Genomic DNA, 22,259 nt, shown 5'->3' on the forward strand with positions numbered 1-22,259 from the left:
GCTCAGTGCCAGCTTCGTAAGGCAAAAACAAAATAGAACCACGTTTTAATTGCGCTTGCTTCACACCATTGACTTCCAAAGTACGCTGACCACTAATAACCAGCATTATACCGGGCTGTTGTTCGATTTGTAACACATAAAGTTGATCTATGGGACGCAATATGATTTGCGTAACAGCAAAATCTTCAATAGGTGGCTTGAATAATAAACGCTGATCGCCAATATGTTCGGGCTTGAGCTTTACTTCCTCTACCGTGAGACCTTTGTAATTCACTATTTGACATAGTTGTTTGACATCTTTATATTTCGTTGTCAAACCGGTGCGTATGACATTTTCCGAAGGTGTCAGAAACTCGATACATTCGCCCGATAGATACGCGTGCATTTCGCCTGCATCAGCAAACATGGCTTCGCCGGGTTGCAAGCGTATAACATTTAAAAAGAATATTAAAATCACGCCAACATCCTTGCGGAATTCACCTTTGAGTATATTGAATATATCCAGCACATCATATTTGCACATTTCTTTGCCAAAATCTTTCGATATCGCCTCCACACACTGTGCTATGGCATCCAATTCTTTTTGCATTAGCGTACGAAAGCAATTACGCAAACCCTGTTCATCGCCCGCCTCCAATAGATCGAAGTCATCCGAATCGCCGACTACCAGCCTCCTTAGCGGATAGATATTCAACAGGATATCTTTGATTTCGGTTAGCGGCCGAAAACTACATACGGCCACAAATGGTGTTAACGCAATTATCATCTCCGGCTTTGAACCGGTATGTCTATAGACTTGTGGCTCTTTTTTATGCAAGAATTCAGCATCGATTTGATTCGGATGCACATGGATACTGGTCGCCTTGGCAATGCTCAACACTTTCAGCATATATGGCAAATCAGCCGTGAATTCTTCGCCATTTCTTGTGTAATTGGTAAGCGCACCTTTTAAGGAGCCGATACACAGTTGGGCGTAGTGCATGGTTTTATCGAGTTTAAAGTCCGGGTTATTGTGTGCTGCCAATTGCGCCACCACGGAGTCATTACCAATTGTACCCCAGTCGAATACGAAAACAGAACTAATTAGTTCCATAAGTATTTTGACGAATTATTAATGTTTTGAGAATTTTAAAAATATTTTTGTAATAAATTTGTTTACACGTTTCGAAAAGAAGTTACAAAAATGATGGAAAAGTAATTGTTAACTTTCAATACAATTTACTTTTACTTTTGTTGCGAATGACATGAGTACATGGTGATTAATAACCCTTGAAAGCGCTTGGGGTACTTCTTGTTCAACGGGACTATAGTATTCGTTGGACCATATATTTGAATCTTAGTCAGCCAACAACTGCTAAAACCAAAACAAAGTTCTGGAGCAGCTTCTTTATAGATCGTTTAAAGTTCTATCATTTCAAGAAAAATATCGCAAAATAACAAAAACGGTTTGGGATATCAATGAAATGCTTGATTCCTGTGAAAGTACATTCGATGCCTTTATCTATGGAACTCGATTTCTTTTACAAGCCCCCCACGGGTACTCATGCAGAAGTCCAAGTGCTGAACACAATTTTCGACGGTTTTCAATCGTCAGATTTTTTCGGAAAATTCGCCACAACAACGTCACAGATATGACCAATGCTTGAGAGACAGATTTGGGTCTTCCTCAGTTTATACGCTAGCGCCAGCAATATTTTCGACACTACGGGCACTTCTTTGTCTCACTGGCACGGGAACATTTTGTTCTGTGCCTGGGGATTCAAATTTTTCCACTAGACGGTCAATTGTTGATCTGACAGCGCGATTATGACTACCATAAATTTGACCTAGCGCTCTTAAAATTTAAACCACTGGCCCGAATTTCGGTAGTAAATTTTAATAATTTCGTCTTGTTGTTGCATCGTATATCCTTCCATGATTAAATGGCAAACCTTGCTGAAGAGAAATCTCCAAAGACCTCAAAAAAATATGGCGTCGTTTGCTTTCACTCTCGGACTACTTTTGTAGCGTCCCTATTGAAAAACCCTTTACTTTCCATCGATGTCGAGCACCCGATTATAGCGACCTTCCAACTTTTCGATACTATTTTTGTAATGCAATTTGTCTTTGGCTTCAGTGTTTCGACGATGATTGTCTCTTCTTTAGCGATACATTTCCTTCCAGCGAACATTATTTTGAGGTCTGAGAACACGAAAAAATAATTAGAACCCGATTCGCAAAATTCTGTGAAATCTATTTTGTCTTAGTTCTTATTGATTTGTGTCACAGTGCACGGTCTTGATGAAGCATTATATTTTTCTTCTTCAAATGATCTATTTTTTCGTTATTTTATGTTTCAAGTGTTCCTACACCACTATCAAATAGTGGCACTTAACGATATTTGACTTTTGAAGTTAAGCGATGATGAACGTCTTCGCTGTTTATCGAATTCCTATATGCAACGATCATCTATCATCCTTTCTATGGGGTCTTCTTCTATATATAGACATTCCGGTAATTTATTATAATACATTTCGGCGAAGTTGGGCTCTACTCTAGACTAGGAATTGCATTCGAAAATACAGTATGTGTGTTTGAATATTTTGGTACCCAGAAGTGTCCTTGACCTGCCCTTGTCCAATCAGAATTTGAGCCTAGTATCACTTTTCTCTTAAGTGATTGCTGGTCGTATCTCTATGTTATGGAGGGTATGTCCTTCAATTCTCAGGTAAAAAGTTAGGTTACCAATGATATTATTTTTGAAGAGTTCGGAAGTGATTGAAAGTGAAGTCAGTCCTCTGTCGGTTACTTTCAATCTCATCATGATCCCAAAAATTAGTTTTTTGAGTTATCACAAATAGCCGCCCGCATTTTTTTCTGGTTTAAGACCGATATTGACTTGTCATTTTATGCATTACAAAAAATTAGAACTCCATCTCATCATATAATTTCCATTTATTTGATTTTATATTGATAGTTGCATAATTCGATTGGTGTCATATTGGATTGGTTATTCTCATGAATAAATCATGCATTAAACCATTTATGCATATTCACATATCCACTTTAATACATGAATACATGCGCACGCGTATACAATTACTTTGTATGAAAAGGCTGAAAGTTGGCTGTTTTGCTGATTATGATTGCCCATTCAATACATTTCAAACATAACACACAGTAGAATGACTTCATAATGTAAACATTAGACATTAGTACGGAACCTTGAAAGTGTGTCATGACTAAGCACACACGCAGTCGAACAAAAATTCAACATTAGATATAGATTTTCATATCCATATATGTATGTATATTCACTAGGGCAGCTTCAGAAGTATCCTGGCTAATAGAGAAAATAATATTTATCTGTTTCAACAAAGTTTGTTTGTGAGTAGGATTATTTTGATAGATATTTATCAGCTTGTATACTTACTATACTTCAAAAAAGTAATTCTTCATTTCCTAAGAATTTCTAGCCATTTTTTAAATAGTTGGAGTGCTTAATATCAGAGAAAAAGGACCGTGAGGAATTGTTTTATAACTTGAGAGAGAGTATCGGATGATTTATTATACAATATTTATCACAATATACTTTTCTTCTTTGTTTTCATAACCTAAGTCTTATTTTTCAAAGAGAATTCATAAATATAACAACGCCATCCCCAAATACTGAAAAGCTAATTTACTTTTTTATTACAAGGCTGTTTCGTTTGAACTCCGTTCTCACTTTAAACTGTTGCTTAAGCTTCTTCATGACTTTGCTTGGACTTCATTAAGGAGTGATATCTAACAGTTTTCCCAATATACCATCCAACCATTTTTTGAAATACTTTCTGTGACTTTACGTCAGTTACCTTTTTGGCAGTGATCTTACTTGCCCATACGCTAAAAACCAACTAGCATTACTTTGAGTCGTTTTTCTAAATACCCAACGGTATTATAAGAACTCTGATGGCCTTAATTTTCAACATATACATAAATCTATCTCTTTTCGCTGTAATCAGCTTTTACGCTCTTATTTAAACCTTTCGAGGACGAATATATCTAGTCTCTCATATCTAAATGCTACTTACTTACCGATCCGAACAAGGTTAGATTGCCGAAAAGCTCCTGGGCACTTCTAAATAGTAACGTTGTCTAGGGAATTACACAGAGTTAACCCCAACTTCAGCTTGTTGTCGGTGGAATATCGATCTTCCAGATAAAAGTATATTCAAGACCGGTTCCATATGGAGAGTCCAACATTGGCTATCCAATCTGAAATATATTTACATATGTATATACAGTTGAACTTCCACAACTCGAACTTCTATAACTTGAAGTTCTACATAACTCGAACTCTTGATTTGGCAATAGAAGTAAAATGTCATACAAATTATCTTCCATAACTCGAAGTACCTCTAATTCGAAGTTTTTTTATGAATTATGGTGATTCGAGTTAGGGCAATTCAACTGTATAAACGTTGTTGCTCGAGGGACTATCGTTATTAATTGTCAGATATAATTTCGACAAAAGCCGGCGTTATCTATCTATCACAGTTCGTATGCTTCTAAGACCACCCTCGTATACATTATCCATATGTACTTAGTGCTAGTCAACTGTACCGTACATATTTACTTGCTAGCGGTGTAATGTGTTTAACTAATGTACATAAAGGCATGTCATTGTGGACTCTACTGATATACAAACGCCTACAGTCCACCCAAAGCTCTAGGTCCTTATCAATATCAACCAGTTAGTGTGGACAGTGTGCGCGCCTATTCAAGCGTGTTCTACAAGGGAAGCGTTTTTCTTTCCCTTTTTTCTTGCCATGTCATTAATGTGGCGTTCGGCCACTGTGTAGGCCAATGAAAGAGACATCAGAGGCGCATTTCATAGCCAGGAGACAGGTTGCCATGCAGCTGTCAGGGCATACACGTTGTATAGTCATAGTCAATACAATAGAGGTGTGTGGGGTGCGGGAGAAATTTGAGGCTCTTCAAATGGAGCCTAGTGGTAGCACGTAAGTAGATACAAAAGCATTATATGCAGCAGCAGCTCCCTGTACTTTCGTCGAGGACACCGTGATAACGTCTGCTTTGTGCTGATTTTTCTGTACTGGATGCAGAAGAAGGCAGCACCGCCGTCGCTCATTGGCAATTACCGCACACTCAGCTAAGAGTCAAGACTCCAATGTTGCAGCGCTGCCACCGCCGCTGCTATTCACCGTGCACTGGGGTATTCTATGCGGTGGTGGTGTTGTATCGTTAGTTATTTTTAAACAAGCTGTCACTCAGTGCCTAAGTAATGCAAAAAACACAAAAAGGGTAATAAGTGCAGCAGTAATGCAGTACAAATTATTCCTTTAATTGTACATTAGCTTTATTATGCATTTGCTTAAGTGCCCTTGGTTGTCGCCCTGCGCTGGGGGAGATCTGTGCCCGTGTAGTATGAAGTGCAACTGTATAGAGACTCATTTTCAAGTTGTGCCACTTGAAGTTATTTTTAACGGAAACCTCTAGTGGCGCATGACTTGATTTGTTTTTAATCAAATTAGTGATACATCTTTTGAATTCATAGCAGAAATAATTAGTTATAGATACATACATACATATGTACATATGCATACAATTCTCGATTGAGTTGTCCACTTGAAACACGAAACAGATGTGTCGGAAATGCCGACACGAAATCAGTGATTTTGAACAATAACAGTTCCAAAATTTTCAAGTGATGGAATAAAAGATTTGTAGCGATTTGTTTGATATTGAGATGCTAAGGCCATGGTTGCCGTAATAATTGTAGGCTTACATGTTCATATCCATAAATATTAGCTTAAAACTAATATATAGCTTATAACAAATATACATACATACTTATATGTATATGTACGTATAAAACGCTTGCAGACCACTATATGTATGTAAATATGTCTCTGTATAGCATTTTTTAGTTCGAAAAAAACTTATTTGAGAACATGCCAAACCAAAAGCTCTTAAAATATTTTTTAAATATCATTCTTATATGTACATACGCACATACATGCATATCTGTGTATATGTGCGTATATGTATCTATTTGGAGCTGCATAACTTTGTTTATTTGTTTGCTTTTTTCCCATTTTGTTTATTTCATAGTTGCGGCGAAAAAATGCTTTTTAATTAAAACATAACCAAATGAAAAGTGTTCTTCTGTTCGAATGAAGTCAAGTTATTTTTATGGGCGCTTCAAGATTGAACGAATATTTATGTGAAATCGGGTTATTTACATATATTAAGAATACACTAGCGCACAAGTGAAGCATTTTGGTGGAGTGCACACTTTTAACGGTCAAAAACCTCAACACATACAAATACTAACCTCATCTGGAACAAATTAGGTTGATTTAAACAATTTCAATGATTGGAATCAAATCAAAAACCTTGATCTATTGATATTTCACTTCTATTTTATTATCCCAAAACGTTATTCTCACTGCAATGCTTTTTTAAGAGGTTTTCTGTGCTGGTCTCCCGTAATGATCTCCTTCCGTCAAGTGCAACAGAGAATAATCTAAAAATTATAAAACCTTTAATTTATAAAACAACAAAAGTAATATAGGAAAACAAAGATTAGCATTCAGATTAGCATTTTTTTGAATATTTAAAAAGTATATTTAACAAAAACTTTAATATTTCAATCTATACAAACTACAACTGAACACCATATGCGCAACAAACACACACATATGTATGTAAGTATGTTCCGAATTTATAATCCCGGACATACATACCAACAACACAGACCGCAAATAAACGATGTTTGCCACTACAAATGTACAAATCGCCTACAGCATACCAATAAATTGAGTGATAAATATGTACAAATAAACAATTGCCCCCAAAACTATATCTTTTATGTAATAAAAATGTATAAGAAAATATTATTTGTATACAAAAACAAATAAATATTGGAGCAATTTCGAATTTGACATTCGCGGTCACGGTCGGCAATGCAGTGCCTCAGTTTCAGTGTTGGCAATACAGTTTAACACAGCAAATTTGCTGCGAAATTTTGTATTTTACCTTATTATTTAATATTAATTATTAAATAATATTTAATTAATAATTCTACCAATAAAACAAACTTTATAAATTTTAAGTAAAATTTCTAAACAACAATAAATGTTAAATGTTAAAAAGTTAAAACGCTTGCAACGAAATCTTACAATTATACCGGAATTCATGAAGTGCGGCAACACTGCATTACCTATCGATTTTTCCACGTTTTGACAGTTTGCACATCTGTGCGTTTGCCGAGTGAAGTGTATTAGAAAATTCGCAAGTAAAATTAATTTCGGCAGCCGGGTTTTATAGCGAATTTGTTAATTAGTTAACAAATATAAATAAAGGTAAGTAATTATTAATATTGCAATTGAAGTGGTAAACATTTTAAAAATATTTTAAACTTGCAGAGAGCAAAATGTTTGGCACTTTGCAAAATTATTTGAGCGGCGTACAACGCGCTTGGTCTGCGGCGGACGGCGACTCCTTGGCATCCTTCATTTCACTCAAAGACAAACATATTATGAATCGCAATCTGTATGTGGAAAATCCAGAGAATACAGTGGAACGCATGCTGGATCCGCCAATTGATGAAATAGTGAGTGCGCATTTGAAGGTGCTCTACTATTTGGGCATGGAATGTGAGTGGCAAATATTTGTTGTACTAGATATATAAATATGAGTATATTGTTAATGTGTTTTTCTTTTTAATTTCGCTTAATATTAGCGCGTGACTTCATGCAGGCGTATAAGCAACAATCACAATGCATACAATCTGTTGTGAAAATGTTGCAACAGTTGAAGGAAGAGAATTGGTGTTTGCCCATTATGTACACGACCTGCTTGGATTTGCGTATATTAGCGCAGAAATGCGAAGAGCTTGGCAGTAGTAGTAAGCCAGGTGAAATACTTGAAAAGGCCGCCGACTGCTTAATGAGCTGTTTCCGTGTTTGCGCAGCAGACAACAGGTACATTGTGTTTACGTAAATTTGCACAGTAAAGTTTAACATTTTTCTTCTTTTGCCCCAGATCTTCTGATGACGACACGAAGCGCCTTGGCATGCTCAACCTTGTAAATCAGCTATTCAAAGTCTATTTCCGCATCAACAAATTGCATTTATGTAAACCACTGATACGCGCCATTGATAGCAGCAACTTCAAAGACTCTTTCCCACTGCCGGAGCAGATTACGTATAAATATTTTGTCGGTCGCAAGGCAATGTTCGACTCGGACTACAAGAGTGCCGATGAATTTCTTTCGTTCGCGCTGCGAAACTGTCCACGCAATTTCCCACGCAACAAGCGGCTCATACTGATCTACTTGGTGCCGGTAAAAATGCTACTTGGCTACTTGCCAAAGAAACAGAATCTCGAACGTTTTGACCTACTACAGTTTCATGAACTTGCTGTCGCGCTGAAAGAGGGCAATGTACGCAAATTCGATGAAGTTATACAACGCCATGAGATATTCTTTATCAAATGTGGCATTTATTTATTGGTTGAGAAATTGAAGTTCATTGTCTATCGCAATCTCTTCAAGCGTGTGTACATAATCAAGCAGACACATCAATTGGATTTGCGCGCATTTCAGGCGGCATTGCAATTTGTTGGCGAGACGGATATGAACATTGATGAAACACATTGCATAGTGGCCAATTTGATTTTCGAGGGTAAAATTAAAGGTTACATCTCGTATAGCCATAATAAGTTGGTGGTGTCGAAGCAGAATCCCTTCCCACCACTCAATACGGTTTCCTAGGAGCGGGTGATGCGTGGCGCAGAGCTTCACGGACCTGGATCGTTAAGTTATTTATAAAAGATTTTTATACCAACTAGTAACTACGGTACGCTAAAGTAATAGATTTTATTGTAATAATTGTTAGATTTGCATGCTGTAGTTAGTATATACATATGAACTGATAATTATGACTTACATAAGTGTGAAACAAAAAAAGATAAAGTACAATAAACAAGACGACTTGTTATTTTCGTTAGCAGATATGCGAAATGTTGTGAATTTTGTAATTTTTTGAAACAAAAGTTGCTTGGCACATATTAAGAGTTAATGAAACGTTAATTTGTGACACCAAGATTATGATGGAAGTATGAAATGCTGGAAAATTTGATATTTTTGTGTAAATAAAACAAAAATTATTTCTTTAAAATATTCAAAGACTTCAAAATCGCCTATTTTAGGCTGCTCTCCAACGAAAATCCAATAAATTTTCGGAACTGCTCTCAGAGTATGTCATTCTGAAGCATATAAAAGAGTCTACTACTGTTTAATTGAAGTTCAAGCACTTCACTAGTGTGTTTTATAATTATTATTAACACATTAATGTCCACCAATTGTATTTACATGCATATATATACAACTGTTTGTATGTATGTAATTAAATTATATGTGTTTTTTAATCCTTTGCAGATATTCAAGAATTTTATGAACTAACACTGCTGGATGACTCGAAGACAATACAGCAGAAGACAGCGGAAACACTGCAAATCGCTAGCAAATGGGAACAGGATGGTCATGCAATAAAAATCGCTGATGTAAGTAGAAAAGAAATATTATTTACTTGTCTTCATAGCGGTTCGTTTTGTTTTTTGATTTTATTATTATTATTTTATTTTTTCTTTTTTATTGTGCAACAATTTTAATGAGCATATCACAATTCTGTTTGGTTGGCATAAAGCCAGTGAACTTGCCAACTGCCGAAAGCAGTTGTATTTCAATGCAAAAAATGCATTCACTCAAGGGATTTAAATTACATTATGCAACAATCTTTTTTTTTTTGGATAATAATGCTGAAATGCCAAAATTTTCAGCTCATGTATTATATATGTATTAAGAGTACAACACCAACAGTACTAAATAGACAAAGTGTTGTTGAAGATGAGCATTTTAATTTATCTAGTACCTATAGTCGGACTTTCAAGTGTTAATCTACATATATAAAAACTCACTGAGACGGTTTTAAATTTAAATTTTTAAAAATATTGGTTATATTTAACAAAATATTGCGCGAGCTATGTTTCGATGAGTATAGCTCACAATAATGTGTGTCATATGGATCATTAACATAAGGGTTTCGCGATATGGCAAGCTTTCTTTTACAAAAAAAATAATTGTTATTATTTTAACCTATTTACTTTTTAATTAGATAGACGTACAATTTATTTCTCACAATTTTGCTTGAAATCTTTGTAAAACTTCTTCAGTACCCTTTGTTGTTGTTTAACGTCGAAGACGAAGTAAGAAATACATTTGATGGATGTTATATCCCAGCGTAGGTGTTTTTATTGTTGTTGTTATATGCGGGTCCATTTAACGAATTTTTTGGCAGTTCTATATGACACAGAGTCACAGTCTTTGAAATTTTGAGATTTAGCTGATTTTTGATCATGCCTGTCTTTGTACAGATTTTTTTACAAAAGAAATGACAATATAGTAGACCCGACTGTCGTGGGAACGGGCAGTTTAGTTCCGGTTGCAAGATTCGTAACTTTGGTAAATATATACCGTATAAAGTCCTCCGGAATTTTGGAAATCCGTATACGAGGTGTATGGGGCTGGATGAAATATTGACCTGATTTTCTCCTTTTTCGGCACAGATGTTCACTATTAGATGAAACACCACTCCTTTAAATTCCTTTAGAATATCTGAAAGATTTACTGATATTTTCAATAAAAATAAAAAAATAGACACAAGCTTTGAGGTCTTCATGTTCGATATCTGGGGCCTTCAAGAATTCCGATTTCAATGATTTTTATACTATATAAACACTGTATTTGTTCCGATAGATTCACTGGGGCTGAACTTAGGTATTGTAAATTGGTTGGTATATACACGGGCCACCGTCAGCTCAGGACACATCTCAATAATCTGGGCTTGGTCTCGTCGCGAACCTGTCGCTTCTGTGACATGGAGGACGAAACTTTCCTGCACTTACTGCTGGAATGTGCAGCGCTTCACAGAAGCAGGAGCAAAGTTTTAGGATATACCATCCCAACAGAGGGGCGCATCGTCTCGCTAAGTCCTAATACTATCCTGGAATTTTTCAGGGTACTGGGTCTTTTGGAGTCGCCGTAGACTTGGAGAGGGCACAATAGACCACTGGTCGTGGTGCTTACCTCAAATTCATTATCTATCTATCTATCTATGTATTGTAAAGTTAACGAATCAGTTGGACTTCAAATTTGTGTCATAGGTGTGGTTGTGAACTGATTATTCCCGTTTTCGAACTATGCAATTGTGATGCAAAACAAATGTTTCGAACTGGTCACACTGGTCGAGAGGTCTCTGAGATATTATTTTTCACCCATAAGTGGACGGAGCCACGCCCGTTTAAAATTGTGTATAGAATTTTGTGTGCAGCCCTTCTCTACCATCCTTACAATGAAATTTAAGTGAATATAAGTTCCTGATGGTTTTCCTTAAAGCATTTTTAGTAGTTTTTCAACATAACCTTTGTATGGGACAACATAACCATTTTTGGACTATATAAGGAAGTACCTAAAGGAAACAACTTCCGAATATGCCCCTTTCTAGTGCGATCCTTTGTACCAAATTTTACTTACATGTCTTTATATATGGCTTAGTTATGCCACTTTATATATTTTCAGTTTTCGCAATTTTGTGGGCGTGGCAATTTCACTCATTTTTGGTGCCAAGGAACACGGGTACCAAGTTTCATTCAGATATTTCAATTTTTACTCAAGTTATCTATTGCATGGACGGACGGACGGACAGACAGACATTCGAATTTTGACTCGTCTCGTCATCCTGATCTTTTTGATATATATAACCCTATATCTCACTCGTTTAGTTTTCGGAATTACAAACAACCGTTATGTGAACAAAACTATAATACTCTCTTTAACAGCTTTATATAAAAATATCTGAGTTCATAGGTGTCGATAGGACATGATGAGTCAACATGGCGTATACGTAACTAATGCTGACAAAAATTTTAAGAGTTCTTGTAGTACTCTCTTACCTAATTAGTTAATGGTATTTATATATTTTATTTAATAAAATTTCGCGTTGACCTTTTGGCAAGCACATTTATCGAGTTTCCTGAAAATATCTCGTTTTATTGTCTGCCAAAGCTCCGAGTAGTATTTCAAAGTTTTGGACAACACGGCGTATACGTTACATAAATTGGCTCGAAATGAAATATTTAAAAAGATTAGGTGTGAAAAATACCTTTAATTGTTTATAGACTCTGTTTAGGCTTTATCAACTAACTATTTTCACAACAACAACAAACTATACATATATGTTAGTAAAATGTTGTGTTAAGTAGCTGAACAGTAGTAGTGGTAGCAAGAATTTATGGCCCACTCAATTGTATATGTTTGTACGTATGTAACTGTATTCATATACGAGTACAGCTAATGTATTTTGAAATCACCGCAAATTTAACACGACACGCGAACTGTTGCTATATCGTGTTTATTAACGATACAACAACATTGGTGGTAAAGCTAACTTTGATGGTTTGCTATGCGTGTTTGTGGTTACTATTCAAGCGATAACACTTAACTGCGTTTAAATAAAAATGTATATATTTTCCTATATACATATCTACATTTGAATGTATACCCAAAACGGAATTTATTTAATGAATTTGTTATTTTAATGAATTACATTAATAAAGTAAATTAAAATCATTACATTCGGTTATAAAAAACCAAATTTCTCTGCAATTCTTCTTTCAAATAAAAAATATTTGCCTTTAAATATCACTTTTCATTTTTTTGTTGCTTTCAACCAATCAAATTAACTCAAATATTTTCAAGTGTACTCTGCTGGTGCAAGCCTGGTAAATATGTATGTATGTATGTATGTTTGTCTGTAATTATTTTGAAATGTAATTTAAGCGTCACTCTGACGTTAAAATGACGTTGACCTAGTTCTGTTCAAACGTTATACGAGTACACGCTGCACATTACTCTTCGGTGCGTTCTAATTAATTTATTGCAACCCTTAACGATAACAACAACAAAAAACGGCTCAAAGGAAACATGCAATATATATTTATAAAATAATATACATACATACATACATACAACATAAATATGTATACCTTTGCGAATGAAATTATATAATTATGGGAAATTTGTGCGTCCGTTGCTTTTGCGGTAATTTAACAGCACTTTAAAGGTGGCTTATTTTTTTCTGTAACATTTTCAGTAAATTAATTAATAAAAAATTGAAATAAGTATTTATCTAGCATTCTTTTGGGTATTCTCCACTATATTTTCCATTTTATTTATTTTTACCGCGATATTCCCCAATACATCCTTCTGAAATTTACTTTCAAGGTTAGGGTTGCATATAAATACCTGTGAAATGGTCAAGAATAACAACAACAAATAGTATCACTCATAATTATCATGAAACTAAACTTATAAAAACATATTTTCGAAATATGTTTCTGAACTCTATACTACTCGTACATACGATATTTAATTCTCCTAATTTGAGACCTTGTTGTAATTATACGTTTGAAATACTTTTGAAATTATTTTTTAGAACTCATCTTACTACTATAACGTCAACATTTTCTATAGTCCATAAGCCGATACTAAATCTACCTTCCTTTTAAATCATTTTCCAGTAGATCTTTAGCTGGTACAACCATTTAATAATGGTTTCAAAACTTTTCTTGAAAATGCTTTTGGTTAGTCATCCTCTTATCGTTTACTTCTGTTCTCTTTATGCAGTTATCGGTTTTCTCTATAAGACCTTAGAACAGGCTTCAATCATCTCTTGGAATTAACATAAAGTAGTCAACGCAAATAGTCATCTGTGTGAAATATGGTAGTACTCTCCACAATACTCGGTACTAAAATTTATCTAAATTTTATCCGGCCAAGAACTGTGCTTTCAGCTATCTAACCCTGTTTGTAAAGGTATTAGGTCTACAACTTTGCTTCCGCCGTTTTCCAATAGATGTCTCTAGGGTCAAGCACTGGTCGATTAAATCGATTTTTTTTATATCGATTAGACATTTGTGTCAACATTAACCCAACAAAATATTTGTAGAGATCGGTTTGCATCCCAAACTTATTCTCAACTGAAAATGTCACTTTTTGAGCCGAATTTTCGACATTTGCGGGAAATTTTGCTTTTCTTTTTTAATTCCAAGAAAAGTGCGGCTGAGGCTCATCGACATTCGCAACCGTTTTTATACAAAAAAATCTTAAATTTACAAAAAAAGGCGGAAGCAAAGTTGTAGATCTAATAAAAAAACTATTCTGTGGAGATGGGGCCCCCTCTACTACTACTCAGACGCGCTTACTACCTTTTGCTTTACCTTATCTAGTATATCTTCTATTGTTATAGAGTCAGTTTTCTGTTGTTGTTTTTTGTGTAAACTTTTCTTGAGTACACTGTTTTACATTAATTGTCAGACATTCATTGACAAGGGTTGTATAATTTATTATTAGCAAATGTCAATATTTGAGTAAGGAATGTATTGGGGTATGTTTGAGAGCCACTGGTAATTTACAGCATTGCAAATTTGACCAACACTTAAATAATAATTTCAATAATATATTTTTTGTATAAAAAGCCATAGGGACACCCCTTGTTCTTGTTTGACTGAACATTCTAGCAATTCGAGATAATCAACGTAAAGAAATAATTTTGTAGTAAGAGATTTGTGTAGAACAATGATGCAAGTGATTTTGGAAAAAAAATTGAAATGAAACAGACTGTAAAAGCATCTAACTTGCTAAAAAGGCTCGTATTTGGAAATTAATACAAAAATTATTTACTTATAAAACTGTACTCAACATAACCTCAGTCTGAACATGTCTTATACGTGCGTGTTCAAAAAATAATGGGAATTTTCGTTTTTTGATAAAAAGATTTGTTCATTAGTCTACATTAATGTCGTCGCCGTTGAAATAGCCCCCATTTGATGTTATGCACATATGCCAACGCTTCTTCCAATCGTGGAAACACTTCTCAAAGTCGATCTTTGACGAAATAAAGTTCAAAAAATGCCCATTATTTTTTGAACACAAATTATTTTATTAAGGGGGGAGCTGCTTTATAGGCTTCAAAAAATCTATATTTTCAAGGATTTTTTTTTTTTTGGAAAGGAAAGAAATGTCTGATTGAAATGAAACTTTTAGGATTTATTCTTATATATTTGAAGAGTCTTCTCAATTTTTTTTGTTATTATACATTAGATATTCTTCATGTTTGAAGAAACTTACGGAGGCGCCTCGAGTGTGGCGGGCAAGATGAAGGTCGCAATTTGCATCTATCTTAAACAAAAAACAAAAGAAATTTTTAATTTTCAATAGTGTAATTCCTACGAGAAAATTCAACAAAAAGTGAAAAATTCAACAATTTTTCACAGATTCAAAAATAATGCATTTAAAAAAAAAAAATACTTTAAATCGTTTAAAAACCGGATTAATGTTAACTTTCTTAAGGTATTTTAGGTACACCTTGAAGAGAATTTAATTCCTAATTCGTTTCGATAGGACGTTTACTTTTTTCCTATCTTGCCCACCAATTTGAAAAAATCATAAAAATTGAAATCCGAGAAATCGCGTGTCAAAGTTTTCGTTCACAAAAAATCGTAAATTTCTTGAACTTACACTAATAGTTTTACACCCACAGACCTTCTAAAGACAGTTAAGCTGTCTCGAAGGACCGTTAGTCCCTTTTCATTATAATATACATAATAGATCAAGCTCGACGCTTACTCACTATTTCGTCTGTATCTCCGGAAATAATCCGAATTTTGTTCTGAAATTTTGGAGACATATTCTTGGATAGTTTAGGAAATGATTTATGCAAAAAAAATCGTTTTTTTTTTAAGCCTCTAAAGCAGGCTCCTCCCTTAAATATATTTATTTGCGAACCACATAAAATAAAAACATTTAACTGTATAGCAAGCACTTAAACTTATTTTTGACAAAAAAGTCTAAATCTAAGAAATTCTACAACTGTAAACATCTAGAAGATAAATTGAAACGAATATGCATGAAAAACTTTTGCGAGTCGAACGCTTCAAACAATTATATCAAAAACAAACAATGAATAATAGTTCTATAGTTCTGTTATCTGAATATGTATGTATGTATGTATGCATATAAACAAAAAAATCATCGAAACACCTGTCTCCTACCTTCCATACCGGTATATCAGCTGTAGGTGAACATTTAACCTATTGAGTCATATCTTCCAAGAATGAAAGTGAAATGCAAGAACTACAAAACTTTTTTGAGAACTTGGCAAGCAAGTGATGCATAACGTACTACCTAAGACTCCTACGACATTTCCACGTCAAAACTTTAACACTTTCATGGAACGACAATAAATATACGACATAAAGTAGCTTTACCGTTATGTATGTACAACGAAGTGTAGTGTGTTTATAACGTCACTCCTCCAACCAATTTTACGACGTTATTTCCGCTCATGCCGACATTTGTCCATATATCACACTCCCCTCGGCAATAATTCAGGCAGCTGTCGTTAACTTCAAAGCAAAAAATAGAAGAAGAAGAAGAAATAATAAAATTCTCAGAACTTAAGAAATTACTTGTTTGGGTCTGGTCTTGAGTTGCATAACACCAGAAACTATGGGGGTTGCGGGAAAGTAAGTTGTTTTCGCCGCCAGTGAGAACCTTCAAGACGTGCGCTAACCCACTTCAGGTGAGGGAAATGAGTTTGTGTTGTTGTAGGAAATGAGCGCCCACTTATGTACATATGTACAGTTATTCGTATGTGTATATAATAATATTTCACATTTGCAATTTATCGATTTTATGATTATAAACTTATTTTCAAATTTAATTTCATTTTATAACCACACTTGAAGAGGCGCAGAGGAGGGGTTCTGTCGTAGTGGTGAGTGGGCGGGTGCCCATTGGTCGTTCGTTACATATCGCTCGCTCAGTCAGTGCAATGCAATTTGTTAAGTGTCCACTATATCAACTGGTGCTGTGATAGGACGGCAGTCGACCGGTTAATCTGCTGACTGTTGCACTACTTTGCAAAAGATTTGTTGCATAAATACATACTTTCACATGTACATATATCTATGTATATGTATTGAGACGCCTTTAAATGTACATATGTATACGCCAGAGTCAATATAGATTTTATACTCAGTGAAAACTTTTGAAAGGTAATCAAATATATTGTAATCAGATGCCTTGACATTATATATGTATTAAACAGTGAACGCCAGTTGAAATGAACTAAGAAGAAGATCCTAAATAATTATATTCCCTTAGAGTCATTTGAGGATACCATTATCTCTCATAAAAGATATGTGATATTTATACAAATTCATTTACATATGTCTTAGAGAGAGTTTGGAACTTCAATCTGTCACATCCCAGATAAGTTCTTATTGCCTAGGAATCCCTAAATCTGATTAAGCTTTAAATCCGAGCAAAGTATTCAAATATAGACTGAAAGGAGTTTACTTGGGCTCAACCCACACCGGATTAGTCAAGACGTCTTTTCTTGACTGATACGACAACAGCCCATAGCTACATATATGACAACCCACACCAAACAAGACGAGCCAAAAATGCATGTTCGCTAGGTTTGGCCTAGAGCACAATACTTTTTGTGTCTTATTAGTCAAAGGCGTTTCTGACTAATCCGGTGTGGGTTGAGCCTTAGTGTCCGGTTAGCACCAATTCGTCACCTAAGTTAGCATCATTCCTCAAAAAATTTACAGGAGATCACTTAACCAGACTTTGTGGAAATTGCCATTCAAAGTTATCAAATTACTAAGTTTGGTTAAAATTGTATAAAGAGGTCATAACTAATCATAACTCTCATTCTTCCATAGCTTATCTTTCTATTATTTTCATTAAAACTCACTTGACTGGAAGGACTCTTCTTCCGCTTACGTTATAGACTAAAATGGTCTCCAAATCCTTTATTTTTCATCCAGCCTTATGATAAATTTACTTATGAGCGTTGTGCATACCCTCTCTTGCTCCGAAGCAGACGAAGACTGTCCTTACGACCTCTTCTTCTTCTTCTTGACTGGCGTAGACACCGCTTACGCGGTTATAGCCGTGTCCACAACAGCGCGCCACGCATCTCACCTTTTGGCAGTTTGGCGCCAATTGGTAATACCAAGTGAAGACAGATCCTTCTCCACCTGGTCCTTCCATCGGAGTGGAGGCCTCCATCTTCCTCGGCTTTCACCAGCGGGTACTGTATCGAAAACTTTCAGAGCTGGGGCGCTTTCGTCCATTCGAACAACATGACCTAGCCAGCGTAGCCGCTGTCTTTTTATACGCTGGACTATGTCTATGTCGTCGTATAACACATACAGCTCATCATTCCATCTTCTGCGGTATTCGCCGTTGCCAATGTTTGAGGGGCCATAAATCTTCCGCAAAACCTTTCTCTCGAAAACTCCTAGTGCCGTCTCATCGGATGTTGACACCGTCCACGCTTCTGCACATAAAGTAGGACGGGAATGATGAGGGACTTGTAGAGTTTGGTTTTTTTTCGTCGAGAGAGGACTTTACTTTTCAATTGCCTACTCAGTCCATAGTAGCACCTGTTGGCAAGAGTGATTCTGCGTTGGATTTCAAGGCTTACATTTTTATCGGTGTTAATGTTGGTTCCTAGGTATACGAAATTATCTACAACTTCAAAGTTATGACTGTCCACAGTGACGTGGGAGCCAAAATTTTTCGAAAGAAAAGTTCCATCTTGACATATTGGTCAAATTAATCGAATTAAGTTATGAAAGTTTTCTTTGGAGTCAAAAGGAATATGACACATGCGAGGTCGTTTTGAATGTCACTTAAGAAGCAGAGACGGTATCTTTTGCACTTCAAATTCAATCAGAGTTGCTAATATCCGTGGTAGTCTGTACTATATATGCATACTTGCAAATAATGATGTGCTCATATATAGCACACCATATATGTACATACATACATATATGCCAAGAACAACATTTCTGCTATAACCACATACATCCTTACAAACATGTACTCGTATATTTACTCAAGTGCTTAACAGTGTGTACGAGTAAGTACTTGCCTGTGGTGAAAAAGCCACAGTCACGGAAAATGCTTATGTGCAACAACAAGTCCATACATATATGTATGTCTGTATGTTTGTATGTAAGACAGTGTGCTCGTACAGATGTAAACATAACCTATTTGGTATGCACAATGCAAAAGTTGTTGAGTACATAATCGTAAATGCTGTGAAGAAATTGAATTGAATTGAATTGAATTACTTGTAAATGGCTGTTAGTGATGGATTAGTTTTACATCAAATTTTGTTACGAATCACTGTTGGGTAATTATTCAACTATGGTTGGTGGTTACATCTACTTATCTTTGCAATTTCATTACATAATTGTATGTATGTACTCGTATGTTTGTGAGTCTTTCATAATATCTGTTCGTGTCATGATTAGAACATATATTTTAGCAATATATATATTAAAATGACACTATTAAATTAGTACGAGTTACATGGATTGTATTTGTATACAGATAGCTGAGGACGGAAGGATTATATATAGAGTACCACCTCTTTGTTAAAGTTAAACATATCCACTAGACTTTATTTCAGTTTGCAGTGTTCATATCAGATGGCATCTAACATCAAGTTATCACCTTCCGATAATTTGCAAGTTTCAAATTATTCAAAATGTAGTAGTAGATGGATATAAGTTAGGTTTCGTTTAGAGTTATAAAACCTTACGAAGATACTTCAACGTATAAGGTACATAATGAACATTAAAACAAGAAAAAACGTTAACTTCGGCTGTACCGAAGCTAATATACCCTTCACAGGTGCATTCCTTTTAGTAACTATGTGTTTAAGCAAATCTAAAGACGTAAGAAAAAGAAAGTAAAAAAAAAGAAAACATTTTACTAATTCTTTTACGCCGGGTTGTTTGCTAGAAACATTAAGGTTATATAGTTAACCGATCTGAACAATTTCTTCGGAGATTATATTATTGCTTTAAGCAGAAATCCATGTCAAATTTCGTGAAGATACCACGTCAAATGCGGAAGTTTTCCATAAAAGCCCTTGATTCCGATCGTTCAGTTTGTATGGCAGCTTTATGCTATAGTGATTTCTATGAACAATAACTCTCACCAAATTTCGTGAAGATATGTAGTAAAATGCGGAAGTTTTCCATAAAAGCCCTTGATTCCGATCGTTCAGTTTGTATGCCAGCTATATGATATAGTGGTCCGATATCGGCAGTTCCGACAAATGAGCTGATTCTTGAAGAGAAAATAACATCTGCAAAATTTCAAAACGATATCTTAAAAACTGAAGGACTAGTTCGTATATATACATACAGACGGACGGACGGACAGACAGACAGACGGACATGGCTAAATCGACTCAGTTCAATATACTGATCATTTATATATACTTTATAGGGCCTCCGACGCTTCCTTCTGGGTGTTACAAACTTCGTGACAAACTTAATACACCCTGTTCAGGGTATAATAACAAGAAGTAAAAGTAAAGGACGTAAAGAGTTTTTAAATAAGAGCGCAAAAGTTAGGATATTAATGAAACTTTGTATTCCTGTGAAAATACATTCGATGCCATTATGTATTGAACTCGATTTCTTTTGCATGGCCACCATGGGCACGCTTGCAGAAGTCCAGACGCTGAATCCAATTTTCGACGGGTTTCAAGCATAAATCGGCCGATACTGCTGTAATTTCCCGTCCGATATTCGTACGAAGTTCATCAATCGTCGCTGGCTTGTTGGCATAGACCCTAGACTAGACTTAGCCACACTGGAAATAGTTTCATGGCGTCAAATCGCACGACCGAGCCGGCCAATTGACTTGGCCATTTCGCGAGATAACATGTTCACCAAACTTGGCTTTCAATAAGTTGAATGTGACATTCGCTGTGTGACTTGTTGGAACCACATATTGTGATTCCCATTCATATTAACGTGCCGGTTTTGATCATCTCAGAAGAAGTATGGCCCAATGACGCCGCTGGCCCATAAACCGCACCAAACCGTAATTTTCCTTATTGACGTAGCCACTTAGCCAGAAATGAGCACACCATAAATTGGACGTAGCGCTCTTAAAGTTGAGGCTACTGACTTCGAATTTTGGTAGTAAATTTTATCAATTTTGACTCATTGTTGGATCGTATATCTTTTCATGACGACGGCAAACCTTACTGAAGAGAAATGTCAAAAAAAGTTAGAATGGCGCCATTTGCTGTCCCTATCAGTCTACTATTGTAGCGTTCCTTTTGAAAAACCTTTAAAAGAAGAAGGAAATTTTTTGCCGTTGATGTCTATAATGTAAGGTATCAGACAAACAACTCGTATAAATTATAGAAGCTGATATAATCAGATAGAGATATCATTTTCTATCGACTATATAAATTTAAATAAGATATCAACTCTTTTTAGAGTAGAGTACAACTCAAATATAGCAAGTAGAATAGACGGACTTAGTATCTTAGTGAAGCTGAACTCAAATAATACCATTCAGTTTCGAATTTCGTTCTTCGAAATATTTTTTTTTTATTTCGAAACATTATTTTTGACGGATACTAAATCCAATACGTATAAGTAACACCTTGTCGTTCAATCCATGTTGGATTTAAAATCGATATGGCTCGTTACAAATTTTTTCAGCATCTAGTTAACCGTATTTCAAAGAGTCTCTCCTTTTTAAAAAGTACTATTCTCTTAGCTCCTTTTTAACTGACGAAAACATTTCTTTCCTTATTGCGTTCGATTTTGTGGAGCTTATATTTGGTATAAGTCGCTAAGTTGAAACGTAATAGATTAAATTCTCTCTTCTATATCGTCTCTACTTATTTTAGGGATGGGTTAGCACGCCTCTACAGGAATTATTAAATTATTAAAATGAATGAATTGAAATATTACACTCTTTCCGAAGTGATCAGAGGCTTAGTACTATATATAGTTATGAAATAATGTAGTGCATATATTGACTATCTTTGATTGCTTTGAATTCACAATATCGATAGCAAAAGTACGTCAAATTCGAGTATCAAAGAGTTGACAAACTCCATTTAAAATGTATCGATATTTATAACTTGGAGTTCCAGTTCTCACAAAACTGTGATCTAGTAGGAACTATGTGTACTCAAAATTAATACTTTGTGTGTTTTTAAATTAGATAATGTTCTATTTTTTCTTCGAAAAATAATTTGAGGTTATTAAATTTATTTGTATTCGCTTAGTTTCCCCAAAATGTTTATCGC

The 22,259-nt window shown here is 35.2% G+C and overlaps 2 protein-coding genes and 1 long non-coding RNA gene across 24 annotated transcripts in view; 2 read left to right on the plus strand and 1 right to left on the minus strand.

Annotated features, from left to right (window-relative positions):
• The window catches only part of LOC105215532 (uncharacterized), a 35,362-nt gene extending 28,408 nt beyond the window's left edge, over nucleotides 1–6,954 (minus strand). Inside the window, exons 1-3 of one of the 2 annotated variants that reach the window (XR_008471469.1) lie at nucleotides 6,732–6,954; nucleotides 6,320–6,511; nucleotides 4,053–4,236 (exon numbers count right to left, since the gene is read on the minus strand). This is a non-coding gene — a long non-coding RNA (uncharacterized LOC105215532). The remainder of the gene's footprint in view (nucleotides 1–4,052; nucleotides 4,237–6,319; nucleotides 6,512–6,731) is intronic. The other variant, XR_851900.3, reaches the window with a different exon arrangement.
• The window catches only part of LOC105215533 (disks large 1 tumor suppressor protein), a 119,448-nt gene that overhangs the window by 23,819 nt on the left and 73,370 nt on the right, over nucleotides 1–22,259 (plus strand). For 20 of the 21 annotated variants that reach the window (XM_054232082.1, XM_054232084.1, XM_054232091.1 and 17 more), the window contains one exon: nucleotides 9,428–9,552. In XM_054232082.1, the coding sequence (XP_054088057.1) occupies nucleotides 9,428–9,552 (125 nt within the window). Of the gene's footprint in view, nucleotides 1–8,836; nucleotides 8,847–9,427; nucleotides 9,553–22,259 lie in introns of those variants that run through there. The other variant, XM_054232090.1, reaches the window with a different exon arrangement.
• On the plus strand, nucleotides 7,195–9,010 carry LOC105215531 (PCI domain-containing protein 2 homolog). The gene is made up of 4 exons (XM_054232103.1): nucleotides 7,195–7,349; nucleotides 7,415–7,643; nucleotides 7,730–7,970; nucleotides 8,032–9,010. Exons 2-4 carry the CDS (start codon nucleotides 7,421–7,423, stop codon nucleotides 8,759–8,761), a joined length of 1,194 nt encoding a protein of 397 aa, XP_054088078.1. The 5' UTR covers nucleotides 7,195–7,349; nucleotides 7,415–7,420; the 3' UTR covers nucleotides 8,762–9,010.

The sequence above is a fragment of the Zeugodacus cucurbitae genome, chromosome 5, assembly GCF_028554725.1.
Source record: "Zeugodacus cucurbitae isolate PBARC_wt_2022May chromosome 5, idZeuCucr1.2, whole genome shotgun sequence".
NCBI classification, from domain to species: domain Eukaryota; kingdom Metazoa; phylum Arthropoda; class Insecta; order Diptera; family Tephritidae; genus Zeugodacus; species Zeugodacus cucurbitae.